Source organism: Notolepis coatsorum (assembly GCF_963971535.1).
Source record: "Notolepis coatsorum genome assembly, contig: SCAFFOLD_2950, whole genome shotgun sequence".
NCBI lineage: Eukaryota > Metazoa > Chordata > Actinopteri > Aulopiformes > Paralepididae > Notolepis > Notolepis coatsorum.
Genome location: NW_028171332.1, coordinates 1 through 16,928, shown reverse-complemented (window position 1 = coordinate 16,928; position 16,928 = coordinate 1). Strand labels below are relative to the sequence as shown.

Below are 16,928 nucleotides of genomic sequence, written 5' to 3'. Positions count from 1 at the left end.
AGTTATCCGGCTAACTCAGTTATCCAGGTACGGGGAACGGGGCCCAGATGTGAAAAATTCAGCACCTTCTTGAGATCAAGTGTACTAAATATCTAAGCAAATGAATAAAGGGCGGATGATTTACAGGGGGTTTTGTAGATACAGTACAGAATTTTGCCATCCGGACACATGCAATTTGAAATATTATTATAGAATATAGAATTTGAGGCCTATAATGGCCAAGTCATACATCTATGGATTGGCCCACATCTCCCCATTCCAATGGCAGAGTTAAATCTGGATTTTGTACCACCAGGTGCCCGTTACAGGGCAGCAAAGACCATTAATAAAATCTACTGTAAGTACAGTTACTTTTGTATGTCCATAGCTCCGCCATTTTCACTGGATTGCAACGTGTTTTTTTTCTCTCGGAAAGGTAAAGAAACAATATACATTGTATTTTATGGCAATAACGTTGAGGTTTGTTCGACCCGTGAGATATAAACACAAAAAGCATGTCCGAAAAATTATGTGAAAAATGGTTGGACTTCCGTTGCCGGCGGCTGGTGTGAGCTGGGTAGTGTAGTTTTATGAAATGTCCATCGAAAGCCCTGGGTCTCCTCTTTCTTTTTTTTTTGATCCACTTTTTCTCCCATTTTTCTATATTTTCTCCCATCCCAATTTCGTATCATCCAATTCAACCCTCCCCTGTCACGAACGCTGTTTCTTGCCTCCCACAAGCCGGTTGCAATGTGGACTAAGTCATACATAGCACAAGTCCCCTCCGGTACTTGAGGTAACAGCAGTCGCATCTTTTCACCTGCGCAGCTCGATCTCTCAGTGTCGAGGAGTAACGCGTGGGAGGCTCACGCTGCCCCCGACACTTCCTGATTCTACTGCGCAGGCGCACCAACCGACTTGTAGGAGTCGCTTGTTCACAACGTTCGATCCCCACCCTTCAGTTTTCCCTCCCCGTAATACGGCCAATGTGTATTACTGCGGACGACCAGCTAAACTGAAAACAATGTGGAGAGCTGGATTCGAACACGCGAATCCTAGCGTCTCCACACTGGTGGCGAGTGCCTTGCCCACTACACCACCTAGCCGCCTTACTGGGTCTCCTCTTTCTTAGGACTAGAACGATTTCATTAGGGCTTCTTCTTCTCACGTCTAAATCGTCCGTTTTCCGGCGCAATGCGCAGATATTTTTATAAGCTCATATTTAGCTAATAACACTTAAAATCATTGGTAAACAAACGTAGTGCTGAAAATATACACTTTGATTGCTGTTTTGATAGGGTTAGGGTCTTTACTCTTGGCTACATTTAAAAAAAGAAACGCAACATTACTTAATAATGACTGTATTGATCTATTTATGATGTGAAATAAATGTACACACACACCTCCTCTTCCTTCCCAAGGATCGGTGGGCTCCCCTTCAGAAGTGCACTCTCCCCCCAACGTGGGTCTGCGTCGCAGCGGGCAGATCGAGGGGGTCCGGCAGATGCACAGCAACGCCCCGCGCAGCCAAATGGCCACTGAGAGAGACCTGGTGGCCTGGAGGTGCAGGGTGCTGGTCCCCGAACTGGAGGACGCCGCTGTCAGGTAATGCACACACACACACACACACACACACACACACACGCACACACACAGACGCACACACACACACACACGCACGCACACACACAGACGCACACACACGCACGCACACACGCGCGCACACACACACACACATGCACGGCACGCGGCGCACACACAGACGCACACACACACGCACGCACACACAGACGCACACACACGCACACACACACACACACACATGCACGGCACACACACACACATGATCAGAGTGTGGAGCAGGAGGTAACAGTTGTTGTTTTCAGTGAAAAAAATATCTTGACAGTAACTAATGTCTGATATTGTACAACCTTTCATTAATAGCCTGGGCATTTATTTGAGGTTATCTGATGCTTATTAGAAACAGACTGCTGTACCTTTGAATTCAGGTGTCTCAGCTTTTAAAAAGAAAAAGTTAATTGGATCTTTGGTCAGAATAATTGTGCGCTGCATATCAGTTTGCTTATCAGCTGCACATGAGTCTGAAGCACCAGGGTTTCCTGCCTGTTTGATCATCTAGGCCAGTGTTTCTCAACTGGTGGGTCGCAGGGCCATTTTGAGTGGGTCGCGGATGTGTGTGAAAAAAAATATATATATTTTTATTTTTTTTATAATTATTTTTTTGCACTACCTATCTTTGTGAAAGTGGCTTCTCAGCTCTGGTCCTAGCTGAAGACAAAGCAGAGGAACAGATTGGACATTGAGCATGACCTCAGAGTTACTTTGTCTACCATCACCCCAGACTTTGAGACTCTTGTCAGGGGCAAACAACATCCCCAGTTATCCCATTAGTTATTATTATTATTATTATTATTATTATTATTATTATTATTATTATTATTATTATTATTATTATTATTATTATTATTATTATTATTATTATTATTATTATTATTATTATTTGTTATTATTATTATTATTATTATTATTATTATTATTATTATTATTATTATTATTATTTTATTTCATTGTGTTTTTAGCCCTTAGTTGCACTTTTGTTGCAACCCCAGTTATCCCATTAGTTCCCCCAAACTTAGGTCTATTATGTTAAAGGTGACATGTACTATAAATGTCATTTTTCAGTCTCTAGCATTGTATTATAGTAATAGGAGTTCGTATCAATGTGTTTTAGTGTCTAAATGCCATATTGGCGGATTGCTCTGATTCAGCTCAGCCCCTTTCCTCCTCCAGTAAATCAGGCCATTTTGATTTGAACGGCTGATATACGTCATACGGCCGCTGGGTAGCAGACAGTGATGTGATTGGCTCTGTGGTTGTAGCTAATGCCCGCCCACATTCTACCTAGACTGACTGTACACAGCGAGTGGAAACCATTTCCTCATACGCTGCATGGGGAGAGAGAGAGAGAGATAGAGAGCACTTGGGGGGGGGGGGGGGGGGACCTGCGCGCCACACACACGCAAACGGGAGATTGAAAGAAAGAAAAAGAAAAAAACCCACAAGCTGCCGCAGACTCTCATCACCGAGAGGGAGAGAAAGGAAGAGGGAGGGAGGGAGAGAGGGGGCCTTGTCAATAACGGCCTGTCTTTTTTCTCTCTCTCTCTCTCTCTCTCCCACCCCCTCCCTCTCTCTCTCTCTCTCTCTCTCTCTCTGCCGCGCGGACTCTCATCACCGAGAGAGAGAGAAAGGAAGAGAGAGGGAGGGAGGGAGAGAGGGGGCCTTGTCAATAACGGCCTGTCTTTTTTTCTCTCTCTCTCTCTCTCCCACCCCCTCCCTCTCTCTCTGCCGCGCGGACTCTCATCACCGAGAGGGAGAGAAAGGAAGAGAGAGGGAGGGAGGGAGAGAGGGGGCCTTGTCAATAACGGCCTGTCTTTTTCTCTCTCTCTCTCTCTCTCTCTCTCTCTCTCTCTCTCTCTCTCTCTCTCTCTCTCTCTCTCTCTCTCTACCAGTGCAGACTGTGTGGACTGACTGTCACTCAAAGTGCTTATGGGCGGAGCCAGGCCATAACAGCCTGAAATCTTGAGGCTGAAAAATGATGGTTTTGAGTACTTGATTAGAAATATAAAACAATACATTTAAAAAAAAAAAAAAACTTACAAATGTCTTCAATAGACCCTTTAAGCTAAGAAATCTGCTAAGAAGCATATTATTTATTGTAATAAAATTTCATTGGGTTTTTAGCAATAGTTGCACTTTTGTTGCACTTTTTTTGTGTTTATTTCATGTTTTGAAAGATTGCGTATTACTGCATTTTTTTTTTTACATAAATCATAGTGGTTCAACATTTTGGGTCGCGACTTAATGACTAAGGAAAATGGAGGCTAGACCAGTTGAGAACCACTGATCTAGGCTGCTGGCGTCAGCCAGGATACGTGGTTTATATTCCTATTTGTTCCTTAAAAAGTCAACGTTCTGGGTGCTCCAGTAGCACACCATGTTACCGCGCTCGCGCGGGACTCCGTGCTGCGTCACGGATCTGGTTGACTCCGAGTTCGATTCCCGGACCCGCCGTCATTTGCCGAATGTCTTCCCCTGCTCTCTCTCCCGTTTCACCCTGCAACTGTCGGTCATGCTTGACCAGGAAAGCGATAAACGCTAAAAAATAAAGTTTAAAAAAAAAAAGGTCAACGTTCTAGTGTCCCTGAACAGCTAACCAGCAGGTGTAACTATAAGTGGAAGAGTGCAAATCTCCGGTAGGCAGCATGACCCGATAACACTGGTGATGATGTGTGGTGAACTATCTAAAGACCTGATGCGTGGTGAACTCGTATCTAAAGACGTGAAAGAGTAGCGCTGCATGTGATCTCCCTCACTCTCTGTGGGGCATCTGATGAGGGGTTGTGTGGTATTATGAAAAGACAGGGTCTGTGGGGGGAAGGGATCTAATAAAGCAAATTAAACGCTTTATCTTCTGTGTGAAAAAATAGACATGCACGCACACACGCACGCACACACACACACACACACACACACACACACACACACACACACACACACACACACACACAGACTTCAGGGCTTTTAGGCACACCATACATACAGTATAATTTTTGAACTGCAATTTCTGTATGAAAAGTGCTATACAAATAAAGTTTATTATTATTATTTGTATTATTATTATAATAAACATTCCTGTTTTTCAAGTTTAAAAGTACAATTTTGTATGGGATGGACCGCCGCCACCTTGACTATGGATAACAGGATGTTTATAATAACACCCGCTAACCCACCGGACCTCAGACCATTTACATGCTTCACGGATCTCTCCCGCCACAGTCCCAACCCTCTTCAGAGTGCGCCGTTGACGAGGGGAGGAAGAACCAGGGTAACCACGGTTACCAAACCCGCGCCGCCATGGAAGAGACGAGTCGTCAGAGTGCAGAGGTTGCCGATGACGACGACGACGACGACAGCACCTCAGAGGTACAGTAGACGCTGTTACCGTGGTGACCGTTTGTCTCTGATCCTATCTGCTTTTTGGTTTTTGGTGGGGTTATTGGTTTAACATACTTGTGTCACAGGAGATATATTTTAAAACGTCACTTAATAGCAGAGTCCCAATTAAACGCAGTCCCTGGGTGTGGCTGGCTGGGTATTGGCTAGGCTACACGTTTTGACACATAAAGGCCTCTATTAGAATCCAGGTCTGAATTAATTGTTTTTGCAGTTACCACAGGTGAGGTGCAGACGCAGTTTTGTTTTTCTCTTGATCATCACAAGTCAATACTGAGCAAAACTCATGCAGCGATACATTTCTCCATTCCCTCTCTATCTCTCTCTGTCTCTCTTCCTCTCTCTCTCTCTCTCTTCCTCTCTCTCTTCCTCTCTCTCTCTCTCTCTCTCTCTCTCTCTCTCTCTTCATCTCTCTCTCTTCATCTCCTTCTCTCCTCATCTCTCCTCCCTTCATCTCTCCTCTCTTCATCTCTCTCTCCTTCTCTTCATCTCTCATTTCCTCACCTCTCTCCTTCTCTCTTCATATCTCTCTCTCTCTCTTTCTCTCTCTCTCTCTTAGCATGCCCACAATACAAAACAAATCTATTCATCACCCACCCGCACAACATACACACAGCAATCATCCATGATTTAACATGGCACCTCACCATCACAACACAATGCTTGCTAGTGCATAATGTTACCTACAACAATACAGCGCCCACCATTGTTCCACTCCTCCAGACACATTTTAGTCCTGTCTTGCATGGAGCACACATGGCCCTGGTTGTTGCACTGATGACACATTTTGGAAATAAAGAATTAGGTCGAAATGATACTCCCATCTCTCTCTCTCTTTCTCTCACTAGCTCGCTAGCTCTTTCTCTTAGAGTGCGTGAGGTTGGCGCTAAAATGAGAATGCTATGTCTCTCGGAGCGAGATCAGATGAATGATCCGTAATTGATATGTAATTTGACAACCCAATTTTTATACAGGTAATATTCATACTAGTATTTAATACTTTATTTAATAAACATACATTTGCATAACGTAAGCTAATCTGTCCACTCCCATGTTGATACGAGTATTAAACACTTTAAAGAATATCCATTTTAAGGTACATTTTGAACAGATACATTTGTAAAATTGTGCGATTAATATGCGATTAATCACAGTTAACTATGGACAATCATGCCATTAACCGTGATAAAATATTTGAATTGATTGACCCTAATATACATATGATTTGACAGCGCTATTAGGACACCACTAACAATGGCTGTTGTGGGATGATCATGGATAGAGCCCTCAAAACCCACCTTTTTACCCTTGCTTTCAACCCTTGAACTCTGTCTCTCGCCTTTTTTTTTTTTTTTTTTTTTTGGCAAATTTTTGACATGACATAAAACTAGACACACAAACATTAACAGTAAATATCCACAATAAATCACAGGACTATGCAGTCCAGTATTTGAATCAATATACATGTAGGTTACGAGATATATACATAATACTTACAATACATACATAATTTATGCTCTTGCTCGCTCTCTCTCTCGCCTTTTTATATAATTTCTTTTTTTTTTACTGTATTATATTGTTTGTTTTGTAAAGTGTCTTTGAGCATTAGGAAAAGCGCTATATAAATCTGATGTATTATTATTTATTTATTCTTTTCAACTGTTCCTGCTAGTTGCACTATGTTATGCCCCGTCTCCTCCTCCTCCCCCCGTGTCTTTCTGACCACAGTCCTGAATGGTTTACTGTGTGTTTGCAGGGAGAGCCAGAGGTGCGGCTGATCAACGGTCACTCCTCAGAGGAGGAGAAGGAGGAGGAGGCGGCGAGGGAGCCCTGGCCGGATGACCACAGCAGCTCCAGGTGGGAGGACACACGCACGCACACACACACACACGCACACACGCACACACACACACACACGCACATACATACACACACGCACATACATACACACACACGCGCGCGAGTGATCAGATCACAAATGATCAGACATGCTCACACATTACTTCCTCACTCTCTCACATATACACACAGTTTCATGCATATGTACATAAACACACACATACACACTCACATGCACACACATTTGCACATATACATACACACACACACATGCACAGATACACTTTTTTGTTTTTAGAACGATCTATGGATACAAAACGCTTCTTCTCCACCACTCTGGCTACTGCAGGCCTGCAATCCCCACTAACAGCAACTTTATGAACACGCCTGAGGCTACCACATATCACAATAGCACACACACTTACACACACACACACACACACACACACACACTTACACACACTTATCAGCCCGCTCTCTCTCTTCCAGCGACTACTCCAGCGACTACTCTGACTGGACGGCCGACGCAGGGATCAACCTGGAACCTCCCAAGAAGAGTGTGAAGGTGAAGAAGAAGAGCAGCGGCTCGGAGGAGGACGGAGAGAAGAAGAGGGACAGGAAGAAGGAGAGGAAGAAAGACAAAGCCGACAAAGACGAAGCGTTGCCAAAGAAGAAGAAGCCAAAGGAGAAGAGGAAGGTGGGTTCTTCTTCTTCTTCTTCTTCTTCTTCTTCTTCTTCTTCTTCTTCTTCTTCTTCTTCTTCTTCTTCTTCTTCTTCTTCTTCTTCTTCTTCTTCTTCTTCTTCTTCTTCTTCTTCACACACTTCCTTCACTTCCAGGAACCATCAGAGAACCAGACTGAACTACAGGTCAGGGGGAGATGTAGGTAATGGTAATTATTAAATATTGATGTCCCGATTACCATTATTCAGGATCTGTGACAAATCAGAAATTCTCATCATCGGCCCCAGATCCCTCACCAAATCCACCCCTGGTTTCTCCCTCAGCATCAACGGCTCCACTGTTCTCCCTTCCTCACATATCCGTAACCTTGGTGCCACCTTCGACCCCATACCCTCTCCTTTGAACCCCCATGTCAACACATCCCAAAAACAGCCTCCTTTCACTTGAAAAACGTTGTCCGTCTCCGTCCTCCCCTCTCACTCTCAGCCGCTGAAACCCTCATTCATGTATCGCCTCAAGACTCGATTACTGCAACAGCATCCTCTACGGCACATCCACCAAAATCCTCAATAAACTGCAGTACATTCAGAACCGCCCGCCTGCGTTACCCACTCCTGTCCCAGAGATCCCATCACTCCTGTCCTCCAGAACCTCCACTGGCTTCCCATTAAGCAACACAACACATACCACGTAACATAAAGTGCTGTTCTTCGCCTTCACAACCTGGACCCTCTTATCGTTCCCATCTCCTGCACGGTGGATCACTCACATCTCTAATAATTATCAGCGAATAACTGAGCATTTATAATCGGTTTTCGAGTCACAAGGTGAGGTGTGTTTACAGCCATATGACAAGTGACATCTCTGGAAAACAGAACATTGGATGTCTTTATCATACAAATCGAACTATTGCTGCATATTAAAACAAGGGTCATAGTCAACTCGTGCCAAAATAAAACAGTATATGATGGTAATTTTCTTTTGTTTGGATTATCTCAAGCAAAGAGCTAAATATTTGCAACCTACAGTATTTGAAATGATGTAATACAGTATTTCCTGTGATATTTAGCATTTTATTTTGGATTTTTGGATTTAAATCCTACACACACAAAAAAACAATGCATATATCCAAAATACAGCAAATACAGTTATACTGTCAAATACCTGCTTTATGTTGTCAGAGACGTCCATACAGCTTATTTAACCATCTTGTTAAACCACCAAAGACATGATTGCAGACAGTGAACTATGAGAAGGCTGTGAGAATTGAACATGTGATTTAATTTTGCACTTCACATAGAAGCATAGCATTTTTTTTGTTTTTAAGTTTGGTTCCCTTGTCAAGAGATTACACACTGAAATATGATGGTGGGAATCGAGCTAAGGCAATAGTGAAATACTCAAATGTGATTGGTTTATGTCTCTAAGGGGACAGAGTTCCCGGAGGCGGGGCTAACCCTGGAGGAGTGGCTTCCTTCTCCTTGGATCACGGACAGCGTCCCCCGCAGGTGTCCCTACACCCCCCAGATGGGAGACGAGGTACACAGTACAGCCTCTAAATGTCAGCTTTTGGGGGAAATGGGAATAACAGATTTTTGGATTATGACTGACGCATTACATTTTGAAACTTGACCTAAGCAACATCAACAATCAGTATTAATATGTTATAATTGTGTGTGTGTGTGTATGTATGCAGTTGTACTACTTCAGACAAGGCCATGAAGCCTATGTAGAGATGGCCAAACAAAAGAAGATCTACAGCATCAACCCTAAGAAACAGCCGTGGCATAAGATGGAGCTACGGGTAAGAGGCCCTCTAGATCCCACACACTTAACGATACACTACAATGACAATATTGTATTGTTTTATCTCGATTATCTTGTTGTCGTGATCGTGGGAAGATTTTACATAATTGAAATTGAAACTCGATTAATCGCCCAGCCCTACTCGCAGCCAAATCTGATGTAAGATGCAGAGGATAAATAAATGTTTCCCCTTATTCATCTTTGTGTGTCTATGTGTCTCTGTATTTCTATTTGTGTGTGTGTGTGTGTGTGTGTGTGTGTGTGTGTGTGTGTGTGTGTGTGTGTGTGTGTGTGTGTGTGTGTGTGTGTGTGTGTGTGTGTGTGTGTGTGTGTGTTCAGGAGCAGGAACTGATGAAGATAGTGGGTATCAAGTATGAGGTGGGCTTGCCGACGCTGTGCTGTCTCAAGCTCTCCTTCCTGGACCCTGACACTGGAAAGCTGACTGGAGGCTCCTTCTCCATGAAGTAAGGACTAGAACTACAACTAGAGACCACACCCCCTGGTTCCAAAGAACTACAACTAGAGACCACACCCCCTGGGCCCAGCTCTAATATACATTGATCAGTTTGTTCGGCTAGATGTGCTAGATCAAGCAAACTGGATACCCCCCCCCCCCCCCCCGGTAAAAAGTCGTTCTGCAGCACGACAAAAGGGGTGAAATTGTGACATTTATGCAAGTTAAAGTAACAGGCCAACATCATGGGAAATGCACCTACGTCTTCTCCAGAGTCAGACAAGAAGATATAGATACCAATGTCCTCTCTCTGTGCATTCAGTAGAAAGCAAGATAGACTAGCTTAGCTGAAATAAATGGAAGCAGATTCGGATCAGCTAGCCCTGTTGGCCAAAAAAAAAACAGAGTTTTAAGCTAGGCCAGCTGATCTGTATATGCTTCCATTAATTTGTGCTAAGCTAGGCTAGCTTGCAGCCGGATAGCTTTCTACTGAATGCGCAGAGAGTTAATTGGTATCTATCTTCTTGTCTGACTCTGGAAAAGACGGTAAGTGCATGTTGGCGTGTTCCTTTTAATAATAATTTTCTTTGGAGAATAGTTAGTTGAGACATCACTGACCTAGCACAGTGATTTTGTGTTCATAGGTGCGGTTTTTACTACGATCATAAATCGCTTTATGCAAATGAGCAGACATTAACTAATTCTGCGCCATCGCTTAATGCGCCAGAGGGCGCTAGTACGCTATCGCTTTAATCAATGGGGAGACTGCGAGATTTGTGAGCGCCTAAAATATATCTTATATTATAGCTTTTTTTTTTTATCCACTTTTTCTCCCATTTTCTATATTTTTTCTCCCATCCCAATTTCGTATCATCCAATTCAACCCTCCCCTGTCACGAACGCTGTTTCTTGCCTCCCACAAGCCGGCTGCAATGTGGACTAAGTCATACATAGCACAAGTCCCCTCCGGTACTTGAGGTAACAGCAGTCGCATCTTTTCACCTGCGCAGCTCGATCTCTCAGTGGCGAGGAGTAACGCGTGGGAGGCTCACGCTGCCCCCGATACTTCCTGATTCTACTGCGCAGGCGCACCAACCGACCTGTAGGAGTCGCTGTCCACAACGCCCGATCCCCACCCATCAGTTTCACACCCCCTAATACGGCCAATGTGTATTAGTACGGACGACCAGCTAAACTGAAAGCAAATGTGGAGTGCTGGGCTCGAACAGGCAAGCCCAGCGTCTCCAGATTTCGTGGCGAGCGCCTTGGATCTTATATTATAGCTATGGGTCTAATACACCTGTCGATTGTCAGTGAGTTGCTTCCAGTCAACATGCACAAAACAGATTGTTTTTTCATCCGTACATTTCCGTTTTGAATATGAGTATAGTTTTGGTGATTCTTAGTAATCCGAGGAAAAGACACGATAATAGCCCTTTAGTGCAGGGGTTCCCAAAGTGGGAGCCGCCGCGGGGGGGAGTCGTCAGATGATAAAAAAAATATATATATTTTTTTTTATGCAGTCAGGCCACTGAACTTAGAAGCAGGCCAGGCCAGTGTTTCTAGTTGCAGCAGCGCAATAGTTAGATAACCTAGGTGGGGAACAACCAGGAGATCACTGCAACTCACACATGTTGGAGAACTATCTCTCTCTCTCTCTTGCTCTCACACACACACAAAGGGAGCCGCATGTGATTGGTGGAGGCGGGACCCTTACAAAAAACAAAAAATCCATCAAAATCAGTGTTGTTGCTAATCATTGACACATGCTAGCCTGTAATAATCCCCCCCAGATAGGCCTGCCGCGATAAGCAATAAATCGATTAATTGCCGCGATAATTAAAATGAATGCAATGATTTTGACGGGCGCGATTAATTGCTATTTGCGCGTTTGTTTTAATGAGGCGGACCCAGTGCCCCTTGTCAGTCACTGTCCGTGTTGGGAGGCGGGCCGCTGGCTTTACAAACAGAGTAAACACAGTTTTCAATCAATAACAACATTAACGAGACCCTCGTTGTGTCTATTCTGCTAACGCTAACGTTACCTCTCGTGTCTATTCTACAAGCGTTAACGTTAGCTAGGCTGTCTATGCTAACGTTAACGAGCATTAGGCTAACAAGCTGTAACGTTACCAGTCGCGTCTATTTGCTAACGTTAGCATTAGGTAATAACCGGTTTAAAATGGATGGTGATTACCTCACGTTGTGTCTATTCTACTAGCATTAACGTTACTCATACAAACAATCAATAGCGAGTTATATTGATCACGCTATGTACGATAGCCATGCTAAAACGCTAGCACAACATTAGCACCTAACCTAACAACAAGCCTTAACAAGTCAGCGATCTTTTTGCGAGACTAAACTCTCCGCTCGGTGGCAAATTGTGTTGATGTCGGTTTTGTTTAATCAATAAATTAGGCAGAATACACAGTGACTGTATCCTTTGTTTATTGCACTTGTGCCTGCTGCAAACATAATGATTATGAAATCCTAGAGACGCGTCTCTATTCAGTGGTCTGCAGTGTTTCACGTGACTTTTCTGGTACCCAAAAAGTACCTGAAATAATCACAACAATACTTCCGGTCCGGTCGGTGGGCTTCAAAATAAAAGTCTTAAACACCGGAAAAGACGGAGCGGTGGGCTTCAAAATAAAAGTTTTGGGAAATAAATTTCTCCAAAAAAAAATTCTCTAACCGGTCGCAATAATATCGCTTATCGCGATATTTTCGGGGGCAATTAATCGCCCAGCAAAATGTGTTATCGTGGCAGGCCTACCCCCAGAAAAATCTACTTTGCATTTGATATTGCAAATATATGCCATCACACACACTGGCATTTAAAGGGTTAGAATTATAAAATGAATATGTGGTGTTATGATCAGGGCTGAAGTTGAATAAAAGATTGTATTTTTTTCAATCTGACATTACAAAAAAACTGAAAATCCATCAAAATCAGTGTTGTTGCTAATCATATATGCTACCCTGTTTTTTAATAATTTGTGATGCCATCAAAAACACTGGCATTTAAAGGGTACAAATTTAAAAAGTCCTGCACCAGAGTGCAGGAAATGAAGTCTTTGTAACAAAACATTTCCTGGTGGGGGACCCCCAGACCCCCTGCTTAAAAAGTGGCCTGACTGGGGCTATATTTTGCACTATAAATTGCGAGTATACATGGTCTAATATGTTCTCGCCTCTGGTGGGACAGGTCACATGCTCTTAGCTCTTATGTGAGAATGCTGTTCATCGACTACAGCTCAGCATTCAATACCATAGTCCCCTCCAAACTCATAGCCAAGCTCAGGGACCTGGGCTTGAACTATGACCTGTGCCAGTGGGTCCTGGACTTCCTGACGGGCAGACCCCAGGTGGTAAGAGCCGGCAACTGCACCTCCTCATCCATCACGCTCAACATAGGGGCCCCCCAGGGCTGTGTTCTGAGCCCCCTCCTCTACTCCCTGTACACACATGACTGCGTAGCACAGCGGAACAACAACACCATCATCAAATTTGCTGATGACACAGTAGTGGTGGGCCTGATCTCTGCCAACGACGAAAGGGCCTACCTGGAAGAGGTAGAGAACCTGTCACAGTGGTGTCAGGAGAACTGCCTCTCCCTGAACGTCAGCAAAACAAAAGAGATGATTGTGGACTTCAGGAGGACGGGGGTCAAGGACTACAGCCCCCTCAGCATCGACGGGGCACCAGTTGAGAGAGTGAACAGTTTCAAGTACCTCGGAGCCCACATATCCGAGGACTTGACATGGACCACACACATTGACAGTGTTGTGAAGAAGGCACGACAACGCCTCTACTTCCTCAGGCGCCTAAGGAAGTTCCAAGTCAGTCAGAAGATCCTTAGGAACTTCTACTCATGTACAATAGAGAGCATCCTGACCGGCAACATCACCTCCTGGTTTGGGAATAGCACTGCACAAGACCGTAGCAGACTACAAAGAGTGACACGTTCAGCCGAACGCACAATTAGAGGGGGGCTTCCCACCCTCCAGAACATTTACAACAAGCGGTGCAAGGGGAAGGCTAAGAGAATTATTAAGGACTCGAGCCACCCGAACAACTGCCTCTTTGAACTGCTGCCGTCAGGCAAGCGATACCGGAGTCTTATGGCGAGCACAGAAAGACTCAGAAGGAGCTTCTATCCCCAGGCCATCAGGCTGCTAAACGAACAATAATCGCTAAACGAACAATAATCACTATGCAACAACCATCAAATGCACACAGCACACACACCCACACGCACACACTCACTCAAACAAACAACTCACTGCAGCACCCACTCCACACTTTAGATCACACAAACACACTTACACTTTATATTTATTGATAAAGGATTTGCACTACAACTCGTACACCTACTGTGAATTGTACCTAAACTGCACCTCGTCCATTTATGCCTTGCACTATATAGTATTGTATATTAGTACACTGCACAGTATTGTATATTGTATGGTAACTACGTCTACGAACATTGTACATATGTCTAAACTGAACACTGTGACCTCTTTTTTTACTTCTAATTTTTACTATGTTTTTATTTCATACTTATCTTGTCATGCACAGTCTCTGGAGCGCAACAGTAAGAAGCATTTTGTACAAAAGTATTCTGTACTTCTGTATGACAACTATTAAAGAAACTTGAAACTTGAAACTTGAACTTGAAACTATATTTCCTGGCCTGAATGATTTCCCCAGTCCGGCCCTGGTTAAAAGCCTCCAATGCTTATTAGTGTGTGTGCGTTTGAACGTTTGCATGTTTCAACCATACATTTCCATTTATAAAAAAATATATATATATTATAATAATTTTTTTTAATTTTATTTTTACCCATTATAATAGTGGGGGTCGCGGCTCTCTGACACCGTTATTCGGGGTTCGCGGCCTGAAAAGTTTGGGAACCCCTGCTTTCGCCTGATTATCTAATCTTCCTGAAATCAACGCTAGATTATCATTATTATCCTTCCTCATGCATACATGAAATGGCCCTCGTAGCGGGGTGCTCCCCCCGCCACCTCCTGCACTCAACGGTAAACAGCCACACACACACACAGACAGCCGCGATCACGGTAGAAAGAAATATCAGATCAACGCAAGATTTTATATATAGAGTCCTTACCTGGTCTCTGATGTAATGCAAAAGAAATAATCCAATTATCTGATCGCCATTCCAAATACTGCTTGTGGAGGTCCGTCCCACATTGCCCGGCAGCGTCTAGTTTTTACCCAAACGGTGCATGCGTTTTGCGAATCTGATTGGCCACTGACGTTTCTGGTCATGTGACATGTGCGCCCAATCGCGTGACGCGCCCATTTCCGGCTCTAACAGCCTGCAAACTACCTAACGCCTAGTTTATCACTGGTTAAGCTTAGGCGACTCTTTCAAAGTTGGTTAAGGTTAGAGTTTGGAATCAGGGCTGGCGTTCTATCGCCCTGCTCTAAGACAAACTCTAACCTTAACCAACTTCGAAAGAGTGCCTAAGCTTAACCGGCGAAGAACTTGCCGTCACACGATTGGTGCGACCAGAAACAGCAGTGGCCAATCAGAGCGCTAAACGCGAACGCGGAAGCATGCACCGTTTGGGTAAAAACTAGACGCTGCCCGGCATTGCATATGAAGGGGGGGAGGGGGAGGGGCAGCATAGCAGATGTAACGTTGTAAAGGCTAGTCCTGCCGGAGTATTTAAACCCCGCCCGCATGGCTCAGATCGGCCCTGAAAAGAAACTACACCATTTCTAATAGAGTGCAATACCGGCTGGAAGGCGTAGGCGGCGGTATTTGCCCTTTTGCGAGCTCAGACCCATTCCGAATGATAACATAAGGCTGGATGGATGAAAAATGAATGGATATAGCTAATACAAGAAATAACGATTAAAACCCGACTTTTCTTGTGATTGGCGCTGAACTGTTGGCGAGTTAACCCGACTTTTTCCGTGATTGGCGCATAATGAGTTAACCTGCTACGGCTGCTGGCGACCATGTCAGCTCATTTGCATACAGCATCTTCCCCACAGTGCAACAGATTCGTATGAGCAGACAGTGGAACAGGTGCGTAAATATGGTGACCTTCCACATTCGGTCGTCCCAGCCTATCCCACACACACACATAGCTTTTTATTAGTGCTGTCAGGCGATTAAAAAAATTAATCTAATTAATTACAGGATTTGTAATTAATTAATCTAATTAATCGCATTTTAATCGCATAACCATTTTATGCCTGATATTCTATATTCTATAATCATATTTCAAATTGCATGTGTCCGGATGGCAGAATTCAGTACTGTATCTACAAAATCATCTTCCATCTATTAATTTGGTTAGATTTTTCAGGTCTGGTCAATTTGAGCATGGTGTTATTCACAGTCAAAGATAAAAAAAAAATTTATTGATATTCTCATTTGGTTCATTACAATTTACTCAAAATAAAATTTTCATTCAATCAATCACCGCGCAGATTGATTGATTGAATGAAAATGTTATTAACAGATTGCAGAATGGGTACAATACAGTACGGCACACAATTGTTAAGGGGATGCAGACCAGAGAAAGACTTTCGTCTTGTTTACATCAGGGTCCCCCATTTTTTATTCATAATGAATTGTAAGTAAGGGTGCCACTTGCTCCGTGCAATCCATTCTTTGTGGATCTAGCCCACAGTATTTCTGACACTGGGAATACATTCCCTGAGATTCATAGATGTCACTAGAATCAGATACCAAGAACATGCAAATGGACCATATTAAAAAAAAAAAACGTCTGTAAATGTGTATTCTACATTCTTATGGAATGAATGATAAAAAAAAAAAAAATTGTAATTAATTTTGAGTTAATTTTCATAACGCGATAATTTGCTGTGTAATTAATTAATCTAATTAACGCGATAAATTGACAGCCCTACTTTTTATTTAAACTGTCAAGGAGCGAATACTGACACCTTGATGCTTTGCACTTGGTACGAGTAATGAACGTAACCTTCTTTACACTCCAGGCCTATTATGCGCAGAACCGAATTAAGTGGTAGAACCTTGGTAGAAGTGTTGGTTTTATAATTCACTGGCCAGGATATAAGTCCTTATAATAATTTGTAGGGCGCTTTATAATTGTGGAGCAAAT

General features: G+C 43.5%; 1 protein-coding gene across 1 annotated transcript; it reads left to right on the top strand.

Annotated features, from left to right (window-relative positions):
- Window positions 1-1,400: 1,400 nt before the first annotated feature.
- Window positions 1,401-9,804, top strand: LOC311248284 (PH-interacting protein-like; the record flags this gene model as incomplete). Its single annotated transcript, XM_084339192.1, has 7 exons — window positions 1,401-1,579; window positions 4,837-4,983; window positions 6,770-6,870; window positions 7,342-7,549; window positions 8,963-9,073; window positions 9,231-9,338; window positions 9,680-9,804. Coding segments are annotated over 7 exons (979 nt in total), but the record flags the coding sequence as incomplete, so codon positions are not given.
- Between the last annotated feature and the right edge of the window lie 7,124 nt (window positions 9,805-16,928).